The following is a 16,753-nucleotide window of genomic DNA, read 5'->3' on the forward strand; positions in this document are numbered from 1 at the left end:
TTCAAATGTTTAGAAAAGAGAAAAAAAAATTCTAGATTAGTAAAGTGGATCCTTTTTTATTCAGATTTCTGAAACTTTACGCATTTGTATTACTAAACCGAAATCTGATATACAATTTAAATCTAGAAGTGATTTTAAAATTCAATTATATGATGGTGATTCAAGCAAATCAAATATCATTTGTTTGATTTGTGTTTAAATAACTGGACTGTTCGAATAATTTAAGCTGACCACCAAAGATGCTTGCTCAACATGTTGGAAAAAAAAGGGGGGAAGATTAAAATTTGTAAACGATCTTTAATGGCTAAAGCATGCAAAAAAGCTATAATTAAATGTCATTTCTGCGCGATAAATCTGTAGCACATTTATTGTTTGATCCAGAAATTGAGCTTCTAACCAATTATAATTTTTTTTAATTGGGAAAGTTGCCCCACCCCACTAGGCGAAGTTTACCAAGTCCTAGTTTAAGATAATTGTTTTAATAAGTATAGTAATATAAACTGACAATATGTATTTTCGTATACTAAAATTTCTACTTATTGAATGTTTTAGTTTACTAAGAATCTTCATATTCGATATAATCAGATCATATATTTTCAATATTCAGATTTATAGAATAATCTGTGGAATGGTTAATATAACAATGAGCTTAACATTTACAGAAAATTAATTGAATGCATCAATTGTATGGTAGGAATTTTTGACTTGCGCTTTATAGTATGCATCCAAAGGAAAATTCATAATGGAAAATTACTGCTTAAAATTCTTGATAATACGAAACGCTTAAAAAGATAAATATTAACTCTCTTTTCAGAGCATTTTCAGTACATGTATTTAAGATCACTATTTTTTCGTGTTTTAGCAACCAACTACTTTTCTAAATATTTCTGATTCTTTTTTATTTAATAATGTTTCTGCTTAAAATTATTTATTTCTTCTCATTATTCTTGCATTTCTTGTTGTATTAATATAGGCATTGTTATATAATATCTAAAGGTTTGAAATTTGTCAAAAACAGAGATACCTTTGGTTTCAGGTAAGTTTTATAAAACGGTCTTCACAAGAAAAAAAATCATCAAATCAGTGAGAAGGAGTAGACCGAATACCTAATGCTTTATTTCTGATAAAATCTTGATTCTATGTACATGATTAAAAAAACAACTGATAAGGATGATCATACAACGTGTACGTTAATGAGGTTGATTCTTCAGGAATCACGAACTTAGATTCCATGATTTTCAACCTTCATAGATCTAGGGATGACGGATATTTTACGAGCGGTTATTACGTAACCAATATCAAAAAGTCACAAATACAAGTGATCAATACTTTTCAAAGAAGGGTGTGATTCAAATCCTTGATACGATCTTACTGGTGATATTTCGATTAGTGGTTTTGGATCACGATAGAAAATAACAATCGATACGATATCACTGAAATTTGCCGGAGCGGTGACTTCATTGGAAAGTAACAATCGATACTATCTGTCCAATGGAAGCCCTCGAAAGAAATCTGTGAATGGATTGAAAAGTGAACGGACCGGTTATTGGAATTATCGTATCATTGAATTGCATATCACTGAAATTTATCGGGGCGGTGATTTCACTGGAAAGTGCGAAGTCACCACTCCACCTTACGGGAGTGACTTCCGATATTCGCATATGATGATGCACTATTCCATACAGATCATTTTTAATTGCTCGTGACATGATTGACTTTGATTACATATATTCTGTTTACAGCTGGCGCCAGCTATTGGTAGAATATAGAACTAAAGTAAACATTTTAAAGAAATGACATATATTTTTAATTCACTTTTTCCAGAAAATGGTTCACTCCAATAAATAAATTAAATCAATAGTTTTGAGAAAAAAATAAAATTTAAGAAGGAAGTTGAAACAGATAAATTAATTCAATCGCCTGTTATTTAAATTAATAAATTAAGTATTAATTACAATTAATAAATTTTATATTTAATATTAAGTAATAATTTTTAATTAATAATATGATTGAAATAACAGATATTTGGAATACATATTTAAAAATAACAATAGCAATATTATTTGTTATTCAAAAAATCGTGGATTATGCATCTCTACATAGATCTTCACAAAATTTTTGTTAACATGAAAGGTAGCAACCCATCTCAACATCTTAACGCCATGAAAGAATACGATAACCTAAAGATAATTAAAAATTTTCAGTCGGATCTAAAGACAAAATCATATTTAAGACATATAAATTTGTTTTGGAAGCTGGGCATTGGTATTAGAATATAAAGGGGTGAAATTAAGGATTTTTTTTGTTAAGTTTTTAAATTAAAATATCCTCAGACTAATTTGGATACTTTTAATGTGTAATGTGCGTTTGCGCATAGTGTGTGTTTGAACAAACCTAAATAAGATTATTACCTGAGTAGGTAAAGCTATATTTCTATGAAAGTGGCTAGTTTTAATAATAATAAATTTTCTTGAATACAATAAAAAACATATATAACTTAAGCAAATTGGACAAATGGACTAAAACAATTATGCACATTCGCAAATTCACAGATAATTTATTGTAATTGCAACAGTACATAGATCTATTATTCACAATTCGATTATCAATAGTAGGAAACAAGAAACATCACAGTTCGAATAATAGGGAAAACATAATTACACACATACTAACTAGCAATATTTGAGCTGGTAAAAACTCTATCTTTACATCTTATCTAAATTACAATGAAGCTGTAAATTTCTACTGAGAAATAAACTCTTAAATATACTAACAATGTGTAAATCATCTGAGCTCTTATATTCAGATTTATCAACAACTTTTAAGGCAATTAGTAGGGAAGAATAGTTACACCTTTGTAAGACATTTTAGCAGTGTTTGCTATAGGTTTATCAAAGAAAAAGTGTAGGCAAAAATAGCATGCTCCTACGTAGTAGGGGACACAATTTGAAAGAAAATTAGTTACGAACTCTGAAATGCACTATCGATAGAAAATATCGCATAATACTAATACGCTTTAGAAAATATACCGGTCAGGTAACAATATATAATCATATGGTTCTAATACTCTGTGATCAAATGTTCGAATATTTTATAAAATGCCACTTGAAAAACTGAAGTTCTGGAAAAGCAATCACCTTCATCAGCTAATTGCTTAATTGTAAATAATTTTTCTATCATTTGATGAGAAAAAATGGAGAGCAAATTAAAATTCTTTGTAATTATTTGTGTATCTGCTGTTTTCAGAACTTAACCAAAAAGGATCAAATTCAGGTACTGAGTGTTTCATTGCTAAATTTATGATACAATGAAGCTGTCAAGCTTTACGAACTTTATTCAAAACTTTCCAAATATTGCTGATAATTTCAAGTTATTAATTGCTATAAAGGGTTATAATTAAATTTTAATAAAACCCTAAAGAATAAATGAGATTAATCCATTGTCTAGAATTTGAGATTAACCCATAACTGGAGACATGAATTTCCTTACGAGGTCAGAGACATGGAGTCAAAAAAGAATCCATTGTAATTTTTCTTTTTTGTCTTTTGTAAACAGCAATGAACTTTTTTTTTTTGAAACGCAATATATTCTGGAAATCATGTAATTCCCAAAAATATTAATATTGAGATTGCCAAGTGTTATAATATTAAATGTTGGAAAAATATTATAAGAAAAACCTAAACAATCTTTTCATGCGTACTTACTTCATTTAAATATTACGGGATGACACTAACATTAATAAATATTATAATTTAACAAATAAAAAGGAAGAATACAATACGGATTGCAATGGAAAATATGTAGAACTTAACTGGTTCGTTAGATATATTTTCAATCACAGTTACAGAGATGTGGAATCAATGACTCCTTAAATAACAACAAAAACTTTGAAAAAGAATAATTCGGATATATGCACGTATTCAAGCTTAGACTTCTGCCAACATACTGTTAAAAGTACTACTTGAAGGTAATAAAGAGATGACTGTATTTAAGGACAAAGAAAAAAATCAGAGATAATCAGAGCCAATGTACAACACGGAATTATTTTGACTCCCGTCTCCAGTTACGGGTTAATAGCTTGATTTCATTCTTATGAATGTGGCATAATAATAATTGTAAACATAAAATCTTAAAAAAAAAAAAAAAAAAAAAAAAAAAACATATATTCTTTTTAAGCATACTTAAGGCGTGAGTCCATAAACTTTGGTTACAATGATGGAATGTCACCTTCAAGAATGATTAGCGCAAATCTGGTCCTAAGTTTTTCCTGATAGTCTTGAGAAGGGCATTATCCCAATCAGACAGCCTTGATATGGATTCATGGCTCCGAATAGCTTCGTTGAATTCATCAACGTCGTCTTTTATGACAGCTAAAGCTAATTTTGATAAAAAATTACATTCTCGACTGCCAGGAAATGAAGGATTCGTGTCTTTCCATTCTTCAATCTTCTCTTGTAGTCCCTTTCCATCCTGAGGGTTGTTTGCTAAAATGCAGAGGCCAGCTTTAGTATAGTTTTCATTAGCAGTGTATTTGAGCAGTGAGTTGTTGAGAGCTTCTGTTCCTATCTCTTCGAATAGTTTCCTGGCTCTGTCATAATCACCAAGGCTGGCACTGTGCGTTGCTATTTTAATCAAGCATTTAGTGGTGGAAGAGGCCAATTGCTGAAAAAAAACATTTTTTGAATAAAAATTCGCTGTAAAACATCAAAAAATATATTCAAATCTTTTCGGTATATCGTAATTTTAATGGAATAGAATTTTTTTTTTTAATTTTTCTGCAACACTTGAGATCATGTTTTTATTCATTTCCAAACGTGTACGTTAGTAACGGGGATCAAAAAGCGCCAAGAAAAAATTTCGTCAGTTGGCGATTTCAATCGTCAAATTATATAGCATGTGATTATATAATTTGATACTTAATGCTTGAGTATATTTTTATAATTCGGCAATATTTTTTCTTGGAGCGTTTCGGTCGCCGTTAAAACCGAATTTTACCCCAAAAAGTTTGCCACCTGTTTAAAATGCAATGCTTTATTGTAACATCAATACATTTTTCTTTACACTTTGCAAAACTGAATTTCGTGTCAATTGCTGCAATATCAATATCTGTACAAAGACTAAAGCTCTGTTATATGCTTTTCTTGTGACAAAAATCTTAATGTTTACAATTGAGCTTTCGCGTATACTTCCACTACACGTTTTGTATTTAGTTTCGTCGCATAAGGAAAATAACGGAATATATAAATTGAAGCGGCAATCCGAACGTTGATACAGATTTAAAATTATTGTTTAAACCTATGCACCTTATTTTCTTCGATTTATTCATGGTATTTAAAGCTATTGTGTACTTATATCAGGAGTGAAGAGAAAGATCGAGAATCTAATTCAGAAGATAATTGCCAATCTGTGCCAAATTTCGGAGAATAGAACATGCATCAAATTTAATTCCTCTTGTGGATTCAATCACAGGATTTAAATGCGCGAGAGTAAACAATCTTCCCTTTAACAAATTTTACTTCTTGGGATAGTATTTTTTGAATATTATAATAATTTTATTTAATTGAAAGGATGTTAATTTCAACATTTTATTATCTTTAATCCCTTAAACAGATTGACAGAAGCCTGCGGTGTGTTATTATACACAACATGAAATAGTTTTAGCTTAGCATATACTAATTGTATCCCCTGTTCCACACTTGTTCATCAACTCTGTATAACCTGATATGAAAATGCAATTCAGCTTGCTTCATAATATTTCTTTGTAAACTATATTGGCTGTTTTTCTCCTGGTGCCAAGACAAAAATGATGTAACTCTAGAAAATGCCACATAAAGTTGTCCACGAGAAAAACATTTTAATGTGCTCCGTCGAAGGTTGGATTTCCTTTTTTGGGGCATAATGAGTTTTGAATCGCTGTTTAAAATCAGACCTAAATAAAGAAATTATTGCATATGCATACCACAGCTCTTTCTATTTGCACATGCGCAATTTGATGTTTTCGCACATGTGCGGATAAGTGCAAAGCACAGATCCTACTATTTTACGCGATCTCTTCCAAACACACAGACGCTTTCAGGAGACTTCATCATATACTGCGTTTAAATAAGATAAGCAATCTACTTTAATATTTCCGCATATTTTTACAATGATAATGGCTTAATTTAGATTAATAATTATCTTGGTAATTTTTTCATTATTTAATTTTATTTAATCACTATTTTCTAACTTTATTTAATTTGTGAAAATATATATCTTTATCTGTTATGACTCTAAACTGTCTTGCACAATCGTTTATATATGATATATCGAAGCAGAAGTTCAATGTTTTTAAATCTTATAATAACTAAATGAACGTAATAAAACATATAGGAACCTGGCCAGTTATACTTGCTTAAATGTTTATTTCATCCTAATATTTTATTATTCATAGAGTGAGTATTTTTTGCAAACATTTATTTGGCAACTAGGAAAATAAAGTTATTCAATCCATTTACTTGCTTCCACCTCTCAGCTTATCTGTCCTTGGCATCTATCTAGTTGGAAATCAGTCCGTGCTTGATTACTTTCAGAACGCTTCTTTATAAAGAAATGTGATCCCACCAGGGAGCACTTCAGAAACGAGGATTAGAATTTTTCTGGTATGGTGGTTAGTTCTCACTACTCTGGTGGGTAAGGAAATGGTGGGTTGGCTGCCCTCTATCGATGACGGGACTTACTTTCCACGGAAAAGATTGTACCGTGACCAGTGATGGACCTTGGGATTCCACCATAGTTCCCGTCAGTGTTGCTGACGCGGTGGTTCGGTCATTCAGATTTTTCCGTGTGCCCTCGGTTGGTCGGAGTAGCCAGTTAAAGGTTATGAAGAAATTTGATTACCTCGGTAGTGAACATGTCGGCAGCTTTCTGGTACTCTTCCACTGCCCTCTGTAAGTTGCCCTGTTCTTCGTAGAGTTCCGCCAGGGTCATGAGCTGCTTGGCTGCTGTCTTCCCTCTGCCTACATCGTCGTACACTTCGCCTGCTTTCACGAGGCACTGCTCGCACTCGTTAGGACTCACCTAATAAAAAAATGTACATTAAATTAGTTTTTAAAGAAATGTAGGTACTTATCTGTTTCTCTGGGCCGTAAAAAATCGCCAAACTTTTGGCTTTTTTTGTGTGTGATTTTTTTTATTATTATTGTTGGCGATTTTGGCGAAAATTATTTAACTGTCGCCAACGGTCTTCGGAAACGGAAAAGTACTGAAATGAATTGCACAGTAAATTATTCAATTTCGTTTCCTGGATCAAATTTTTTGTTCCATCTTCTACGTTAAAAGTGAAAGTTTTTTTTTTTCATAGTTTGAAATAATATTAACATGTAATAATAATAAATATCTTTATAAAAAAGATGTTAAATTTGTAATGATGATATTAGATAAATCCTTTTCATAAGATTAAAAAAATTATTTCAAAAAAGGCAGTTAAGTCCCAAAAATTGTAAAGGAAAACCATATTATATTTAAAAGAATATTTAAATTAAATTTATTTTGACTATAAAAATAGATAATAAATTTTAAATAATAGTTTTCTTCATGGTTTCTAAGCTCCATTAGATGATAACCTTTTCCTTTTAAGAAGGTATCCACAGTATATCCCCTAATTTTTGTTTATTCTGTTTATGAAAAATTAGTTGCATTAGAATGCTTGATTTTAACTGAGATATATTTCTAAATTTTTTTACTCCTTGATAAAAATTTATGAGGATCTCTTATGATCAGTGTAGAGGTCATCATTTAAACTATTCGTTCAGTTAATTTTAGAATTTTTTGTTTCTTTTTTTATGATAAGCTTTTTCATTTTAATTAAATTTTATATGAGATTTTTTATACTTTTTAAGTTTCTCACATTAGAGTGAAAACTCTTCTTAGTAAATAACAACTAAAATAATCCATTTAAAGATCACCCTAATTTTGAATAGGACATTTTTTGTTTTGTTTTTTAAAGCTTTTATTATGTTACATATTATTCGATACTTTTTTAAAATTCTCCTGTGGTAAAAATGTTAAAAGGATGTCTTTAATAAGCCAGTTACATGCATAAAGTCTAAGCATGGCAATGTGACTAGCTCGTAGAATGATTAAATATTATTTAAAGTAATTATGAAAGTAAAATGTAGATGGGGTTATAAATGAAGGAAAAATGCTGCTATTTATGATCGATCTACTAATCCAAAGTGATAAGTCACATGACCACAAGTTTTAGTAAAAAGCGAGCTGTTGACATTCGCTCGAAAAAAAAGGGAAGAGGGTTTTTCTTCTCCGGTAACGATGAGTGTTTAATAATCTTTTGCTATAGCGGCACATAATTTTGCTATATGCAGACATCTTGTTAGGCTTCGCCTTTTGGTGCCATCTAAGCATTTTAACTTCTAACTTTAATGTCATTAACCTTTCCTGTCTTGATTGTTAATGTCCTGTTAATTTTGTTTGCTCTAAATAAATGAGTTGTTTTTCTTTAAACGTTACTTCTTTTCTTAATCAGTACCCTAGACACTGATCGAAATCGGATTGAATGGGCATTTTGTCCCCCCCCCCTTACATGCATGTAATAATATGTGATAGGACGCAATTTTTTAATGCTTTTAATCCTGCTAAAGTATTCTAAGAGGACAGAAATTATATATTTCTTCGTTTAAAATGTTCCTCTTTTTATTGCTATTATAACAGCTGGAACACTTATGTAAAGATTGCTTGGTATCTATTTATTCTCGATGTTTGAAGCTAATTTCGTTGTGTCGGTCTGGAGTTTAAATTTTTAGACTGACCGGATAAAATAACAAAGCAATCAATAAAAGAAATATAGCAAATAATAATAACAAGATCTACGATCCCAAATATCAAGTTATTATGTGAGAACATTATTATTTTCTATTATTTGTCTTCATTAATTTAAGTCATTAACCATTTTAAACCGGTTTGAAACAATCACGAGACTTCTCTATCGGTCTCTGTCCTTATCTCTCTCTCTCTCTCTATCTATCTATCTCTTTCTCTCTCTCTCTCTCTCTTTCTGTGTGTGTGTGTGTGTGTGTAATATATGTATATGTATAAAATTTTTTTAACATTCAGTTTCAATTTTCTAACTGGCAAACAAAGTTTTGGGGCTCGAGCGATTTTGAGATGAAAAAAAACAAAAAAACCCACCGTTTTTCTAAATATCGACGCAGGCGTAATCTGATAGTCCCGTGATTGTTTTAAACCGGTTTAAACTAGTTAATGACTTAAATTAATTAAGACAATTCGTAAGGATTCACAGAAGGAATAATTTGGAAATCATGTTGTAACTTTATTTGACGATAAATCACCAAATATGACAACTTTCTTTATCACTTTCTAATAAATCTAAAAGCGAAGAATTGATGCCTCAAAAGCAATAAAACCGCCAATTTGTTGCCTATGCATTTTGAGGTTTCAAATACCTCAAACCAAAATAACATCATGTTCTCACATGATGATAATAACAAAAGGTGTATGATACAATAAGGCAATATAAGCACATTTGCTAAGTACAAATATAAAATAGAAAACAATTTAAAAAATAGAAAACAGAAAAGTATAAAGAAAGTATTACTACATTGAAATAGAAGAGTTTTAAATTTCCATAATTGTATATCAGATTAAAAAGAATCGTTACCAGACGTTCTTCTACAAGAAGATTGGTCTCATAGCTTGTAATGTGCAAAACACAAGCATTAAATAACGACAATTATAACTAAGCTAAGCAATAATTAAATGAGGAGAATATAAAAAAAAATCCGCCCATGCTATTGCAGTAATAATTAACTCACAATATATAGGATAAACTATAACAAGGATAATGGAAAGTATAAAGTTGAATTCTGGATCAGTGAACTCTGTTTAAAACAGAAATGTCCTTTGATCATCAAAATACTTTATCACCAAAATATTTTTGAATCCTTTCAATGTAAAATGATAAATAGAAGATCGTTTTTCTGATGCCCACCCACCTGTTAATTTTATTACCAGAATCAAATTGTGCCAAACATAAAAAATCACTTCTCCATAATAAGATAGTACATCTTCAAAAAAATACTTGAACTATTTTTTGTTCTTGATCAAAATTGAACAGACCAACCGAATTTTCGATACCTTTTTGTAGCATTTAGCTGCCTCTACAAAGTGCATCGCGGCTTCTGTTTTTCTCTCGTTCTTCAGTTCTATAGTGGCAGCTTCTGCGAATGCATTTCCCGCTTTGTGCCACTCCTTGGCCATCTTGAAGGCGTTGGCGGCCTTCACGTACAACATGCATGCCTCCTCGGATCGCACACGTGCCTTCTTGCCACAGCACATGCCCCCACCTTGGTTCAGCATCGCCTCTGCTTCGATCATCAACTGCTCACCTTTAGAACGTTGCTGGTCGCCCATGATAGCGCTGAAAGAGATAATGAATTGCCACATTTTTTACTTAATCGAGTACATAGTATAGAGAAAGTGCAATAATCGTCAAAAAAATTTGAAGAGATTTTGATAAATCGCCAATTTTTAGACCTTCCTGAGTTTGAAAAACACTTTTTAGAAAATGTCCGTGTGTCTATCTCAAAGATAACTAAAAAACCCTTTGAGCTAGAAGATTGAAATTTGGTATGCGGTCTTTACACCAAATTTGAAGATTTCTATGAAATTTTGAGAAAAATCTTTTCAAAACAAATATGTCTAAATTATACTACTCTTTTCTGTGATATAATTGGATGTACAAAAGTATAGACAAAACAAATTAGGAAAATGCATGGCACAATGGGCAGAACAGTGAGAGGCTCCTAAAATAGAATTGTACATTTGTCAAAATGAAAAGCTACACAATGAACAGAACAGTGAGAAGCCTCTAAAATATAATTATATATATATATATATATATATATATATATATATATATATTTATCAAAATTAAAAGCTGCGCTTGGAACAGAATAGTGAGAAGCTTCTAAAATAGAATTTGTTATATATTTGTCAAAATCAAAAGTTGGACAATGAACAGAACAGTGAGAAGCCTCTAAAATACAATTAGTTACATATTTGCTGAAATCAAAAGTTGAGCAAGGAGCAGAACAATGAGAATCCTCTACAATACAATTAGTTATATATTTGTCAAAATTAAAAGTTGGACAATGAACAGAACAGTGAGAAGCCTCTAAAATACAATTAGTTATATATTTGTCAAAATTAAAAGTAACACAATGAACAGAGCAATGAGAGGCTTCTAAAATATGATTAGTTATATATTTGCCAAAATCAAAGGTTGAGCAAGGAACAGAACAGTGAGAAGCCTCTAAAATACAATTAGTTATATATTTGTCAAAATCAAAAGTTGAACAATGAACAGAGCAGTGATAAGTCTATAAAATACAATTAGTTATATTTGTTAAAATTGAAACTAGTAACAACAGAAAGGTAAGGAACAGAACAGTGAGAGATTTCTGAAATAGAATTAGTTATATATTTGTCAAAATCAAAAGTTGCACAATGAACAGAACAGTGAGAGGCTTCTAAGATAGAATTAGTTATATATTTGTCAAAATTAGAATCTTAAAAAAATGTTTCGCTGCGGAAACCATTAAAACCATTAAAATATTTAACTGAAGATTTTAGCAACTATTAATCCCGGAGACCCAGTAGGTTACTAAAGGTGACTAGTATATTTAATAAAATACAAAGTAGAAATTGGATTGAAAATCCTCTTTTCTTTATTTTCCCAAGTTGAATACCATAGTAGGGTATAATCTTATTTATTTATTTATTTTTATTTCAGCACGATAATCTATTAAATGGTTAGATTTAATGAAAATATAGTTTAAAATATTATTTTCTTTGTTTATTTAAGTCCGATGATGGATTAATTTTTTTAATTCCTGTTCATTTGAATGTTGGGGTTCTATAATGCGGGCTGTCAGATCTAGAGCTACCAAACTTGGCACAAATATACTTAGGGAAATGAGAATGTGCTCTTCATTCGTCCTATTAAAATATTTTGATTAGAATTTTAACTACTGAAAATATCAGTCATATTTTCACATTTCTCTGCTATAATTTCAGAAAATGTGGCTATACAAAATCAAATTTTGCAGCATTTTAAGATTAAAAAATATATACATTCATATTTAACTTTCGTGCAAATATTTCCTCGATTTTCGCAATTTTTTAAAACAGCTTTTTGCATAATTTACACCAATGGATATCACCATTATACTGAAATTCAAACCGTTTTTGTTGCTTCATCAAATATGTAATGGCGTGACTATTTTTTCCATTGTTGAAAGCTAAAGGAGGAATCTGTTTAACATCTATACAATTTACAGGAAGTATTAGAAATTGAAATTGTATTGCCGTGAAAACTAGAAGACAGATGAACCAGACAATTACTCTTCTAAAAGGACTATGATATAATAGTATTCGATTCGGTTACGATAATTCATGTACATAAAGAACATAACAGGTGTAAGGCTTTCAAAAGAATGCGTTTTAACGTTTACTGTGATTTGATGCTTACAAATATTTTCCTGTGAAATTCATGAACATTATATTGTATAGAAAAGATTTAACTGAAAATGAACGCAACAAATATCCCCTAGAACCAGCTGGACATCAAAGACGGCTATTTTGTAATAACACGAGATCTACTGAGGATAAGTACCGTTACCTTACACCATATCGGCAAGAGGATGTTTTGGTATTCTAAATATTTAACATCAACGAAAACCGTTATGCTGCATATCTTCGCTAGAAAACAGAATCTTTCAAAAGATATTTTTATTATTATTATTGCTAACTGAACTATAAAATGTAAAACAATATTTATAAGCGTAAGTTCTATCTTAAAACACTGCAATATAACACAAATTCAAAAGTAATAGAAAAATTGAATTTTAAATCGTTTTTTAATCGAGATTAAAAAATTATTCTTTAGTGCAAGAAGGACTTATATCAATACAGTTTGTAATGATATAATTTTAAATAAAACTATTTTTTTTCTAATTTTTTTAAAGTATATTTAACAAGTATTAAATACCGAACTTTTGTGTCTCTAGGCATTAATATACTAGAAACAGTTTTCAAAATGTAGATTAAAGAGAAAAAAAATTATTTCGCTTAGAACTTGTTCACAATAGAAAGCAAATAGTATTATACAGTGCATTTCTTATGTGTTAACCATTTAAAGGGCCATTTTTTTCTAGTCATATTATGTTTAAATATTTTTAGGCTTGAAATCAGAATAAGACAAGGGATTCATTTAGCTTATTAGAAAAATTTAATTTGATTAATTAATTAATTTGGTTAATTTATAATTAAGTAACAAATCAAGACACATTCTGTGTAAGATAAATAACTGAAGAATCTTAGTTTTTGTTTTACTAAAAAAATTGTCAGAACTTGTGCCAAACTACATAAATTCATACAAAGATTCATAAATTTGGTGGGAAGCATACTTCCCACGGCCCTAGAAAGGGTTAACTGACAGTTTTATATATATAAAAAATTGTTTAAGAAAAGAATATTATTTATATACTTTTAAACTTTTTAAAGAATTATTTTGCGATATCTTTTGAAACTTAGGGTGGGGACAACATTCAATCAATGATGATGCATTTAAGGGTCAAAAGTTAGCATGTGAATTTTCATTAATAGGACACAGTGACAGTGATATTCTGTTGCGATTTCCCAAATGCACTATACAATGTACAGAATATACAATTAAATAATGTTATCGAAGATTTTTTCGAAAATGATGGGCGATGAATGGCAGGTGACCTTTGATGGCATATATAGAGGTCATGGGCTTTCATATGAAGTAAAAGTTGACGAAATCGAGACATTAATTGGGACTCAGGCAGGGGGAGGGGGGTTGGTTTTTCTAATTACTTTAAACGCATAGATAAACGAATTTAAAGATAAATATTACTTTTAAATATTGATTGAAAGTGTTACCAATATTATATATTGTTTTATTAAGTAATTAGAAGAAAACTCCAATACATCAATCACATCAGAAAAATTAGAAACCGATACCAATATTTTTCTTCGTTGTGTATGGAATAGTGATTCCGCCTTTTGATCATGAAAAAATGATTTTAATTGTACGCATTTTATGCAGTGAAAGGAGAAATTATACATGGTTTTTATCAGGTTTTCTATAATATATCTGTGATCAATTTCTGTAAAACTCAAATTCGATTTTTTTTAAATTGCTGATGATGTTTTCTGATGTTCAATAAATGCTCGGAGTTTTCGGTCGACAAATCATTTTACAAGCACCGATACAGATATTTTTACAATATAGGACATAGAAAATCCTTGAAATACAAATATTTTTTTGTTATTCAAGGTAATGACTATAAATTATAATCTTTTAAAAATACTTTTAAAAAGAAATTTCTTCCATGGTGTTTTAATTTTTTATCTGAAGCGCCTTACTATCTAATTAAATGTAACACATTTTACATAAAGTGGAATACATGAACTATTTTAACCTTTCGCTGTCTTGATAAAAGCTATGATATGTTATTCTGAAATCAGATGAACAAAAATATTTCTCTTTTAATATATTTGCATTCAAAATATTTGTACCATTTTGTGTATCTAACATTTTTTCATGAATAACTAAATGCTTAGGAATAATATATGAAGAGAATTTCATAGCTGATTTAATTTTGATTTCATCGCTGATTTAATTTTGATTTCATAGCTGATTTTTTTTAAATACATGAGCTTATTTTTGAATTTTGAAGATCATATTTATTGACTGAATTCATTTTGACAAGTTATGCAACGATGTGAATCAAACAGTAAAAAAGCAGTATATTTTTCTCCGCTTTTTATTTTACTGAAATTCTAAGCTTTTCTTATAAAATTTTGTTTCGTCATTTACGCCATATTAATTAATTTTACGTTAATATTTCCTTTTTTACCAAGAAAATATAACTTCAAAATGTAAACAGAAATGAAAAGCGCATGTTAGCGTTATTTAAAATCAATCAAAAATATCAGCACAAACCTTTACGAAGAAGGCAAATCAATTAATCAGTTGCTTTGTTTTTACACAGTTCTCAGTAGTTTAATCTGAGTATAATGAATAACAAGCAAGCCAAATGCGAGGAGTAAGCTAGTGATATTTTGAAGCAGAGAATGCGAAACTGAGTGCCTGCGCAGTGCAGACGACATTTCAAACTGATAGATCGATAGAATCAACTCTCCGTTGCCATTTCGTTAAACTAAAACAGCTGTCAAATATGAAGCACCGGAGGAAATTAAAAGCTCTCGTAGATGTTTAAAAATGGAATTACTGGAGAAAAAAGTTATATAATAAACAAAACAATACGACTAAAAGTTTCATCATAAAAAATATACTCATTTATTTAATATTATAACGACGACAGAGCTATGTTTCTTAAAATAATGTATATTTCAATTCCAACTTTTTCTGAAGGGCGTTTGAAGATTCTTTTGACTTTTTAATCATAGAAAGTCAATTATGAAATTAGAGAAGTAAATAAAATAAATTACTAAGAAAATGCCAAATTTCCTGAACAATTTAAAAAGCAATTGAAATAATAATATTCACATAGCATTTAACACAAACATTTCTATGAAATTCAATGATTTTTACTTTTCTTTTTGATAAATAATAATTTTGAAATTATAATCAAAAATATTAAATTGTATAAATAGAAATTGTAGTCAGGAAATTAATAAATTAAAAATTTGTCTCTTTGGCGGATGTGACATATTTTTACGTCATTCAAATTACAGAATAAATATCAGCCTAAAATCATTATTAATTTAATAAAAATGAAAGTGCAAATTATGCTTTTGAATTAATGCCCTAAAAAGCAATTAAAAAAACTGTAGCATTAATTTGATGGGCTGCTAATCACAATGTTGGATTTGATAAAACAATTAAATTAATTTGAATTTAATTACAAATTTCATTTCATTCAAAACAAAAATTACTGTTACAAATTCTATTCAAAATAAATTTTAAAAATATTTAAATTAAAGAAAAAATTGCTCGAGAATGAAATTGGCATCACCTTTGTGAATTTCAAAAAATTATGCAAATGATTTTGTACAAAAAATTGTTCTAAAATAATAAGGCCCTTGGTACTTTGGTAAGAGTCCCGGTTGGTGTCACCGTCTGTATATCTCTAGAAAACAGCAAATGTCTCTTTCTCGTTTTTTGAGTGAACACACCAAATCTCTCACCTTCCAACACGGACGGAGGATCATTGTTGAATGTCCTTGGTGCAAGGCAGATCAAGCCACTCCCAATAATATTCTAAAATGTTTAAATTTTACGATTTTTCAGATTTTAAGGGATTCGCTATTGTTTTTGGACTTTTTTGATTTCATGGAGGTGAACAAATTAATAAGGGAAAGCATTAAAATTTCCACTAAATTTACATTAAATAAAATAAATAAAATTTGGAAAAATCTTTTCTTCCAGCGCACTAACCAAGAAACTACATGTCAGTTTTAATAGTTGTAGGTCCAATGAAACTTGTATTCTGTGCATAACGAAAAGCATTTCAATTAATTAAAATATCAGACACTTTGCTCTTATTTGATATTTTTACTAAGCACTTCATTTTTATTAAAGAAAGTAAACAAACTATAAAACATCAATATCTAAAAGTTAATAGGAAAAAAAAAAGAAAAAAAAAAAAAAGAGCAAGGCGATTTGACAAAATTTGAAGAGAATTTT

The 16,753-nt window shown here is 29.6% G+C and overlaps 1 protein-coding gene across 1 annotated transcript; it reads right to left on the reverse strand.

Moving 5' to 3' along the window:
* Positions 1 to 2,537: 2,537 nt before the first annotated feature.
* LOC129972629 (beta-soluble NSF attachment protein-like) lies at positions 2,538 to 15,202 on the reverse strand. Its single transcript, XM_056086839.1, has 4 exons — positions 15,047 to 15,202; positions 10,150 to 10,432; positions 6,877 to 7,056; positions 2,538 to 4,662 (listed from the first exon to the last, which is right to left on the reverse strand). The coding sequence occupies exons 2-4, from the start codon at positions 10,423 to 10,425 to the stop codon at positions 4,240 to 4,242; spliced, it is 879 nt and encodes a 292-aa protein (XP_055942814.1). The 5' UTR covers positions 10,426 to 10,432; positions 15,047 to 15,202; the 3' UTR covers positions 2,538 to 4,239.
* Between the last annotated feature and the right edge of the window lie 1,551 nt (positions 15,203 to 16,753).

The sequence above is a fragment of the Argiope bruennichi genome, chromosome 6 (assembly GCF_947563725.1).
Source record: "Argiope bruennichi chromosome 6, qqArgBrue1.1, whole genome shotgun sequence".
NCBI classification, from domain to species: Eukaryota; Metazoa; Arthropoda; class Arachnida; order Araneae; family Araneidae; genus Argiope; species Argiope bruennichi.

Bases quoted from the DNA above. Each gene is read 5' to 3' on its own strand.
- LOC129972629 (XM_056086839.1), bottom strand. From the start codon at position 10,425: ATGGGCGACCAGCAACGTTCTAAAGGTGAGCAGTTGATGATCGAAGCA. The intron at 7,057-10,149 runs GTATCGAAAATT...TTTTTTTATTAG, and splicing joins CAGCTAAATGCTACAAAAAG to GTGAGTCCTAACGAGTGCGA. The intron at 4,663-6,876 runs GTAATCAAATTT...GTTTTTTTTCAG, and splicing joins CCGACATGTTCACTACCGAG to CAATTGGCCTCTTCCACCAC.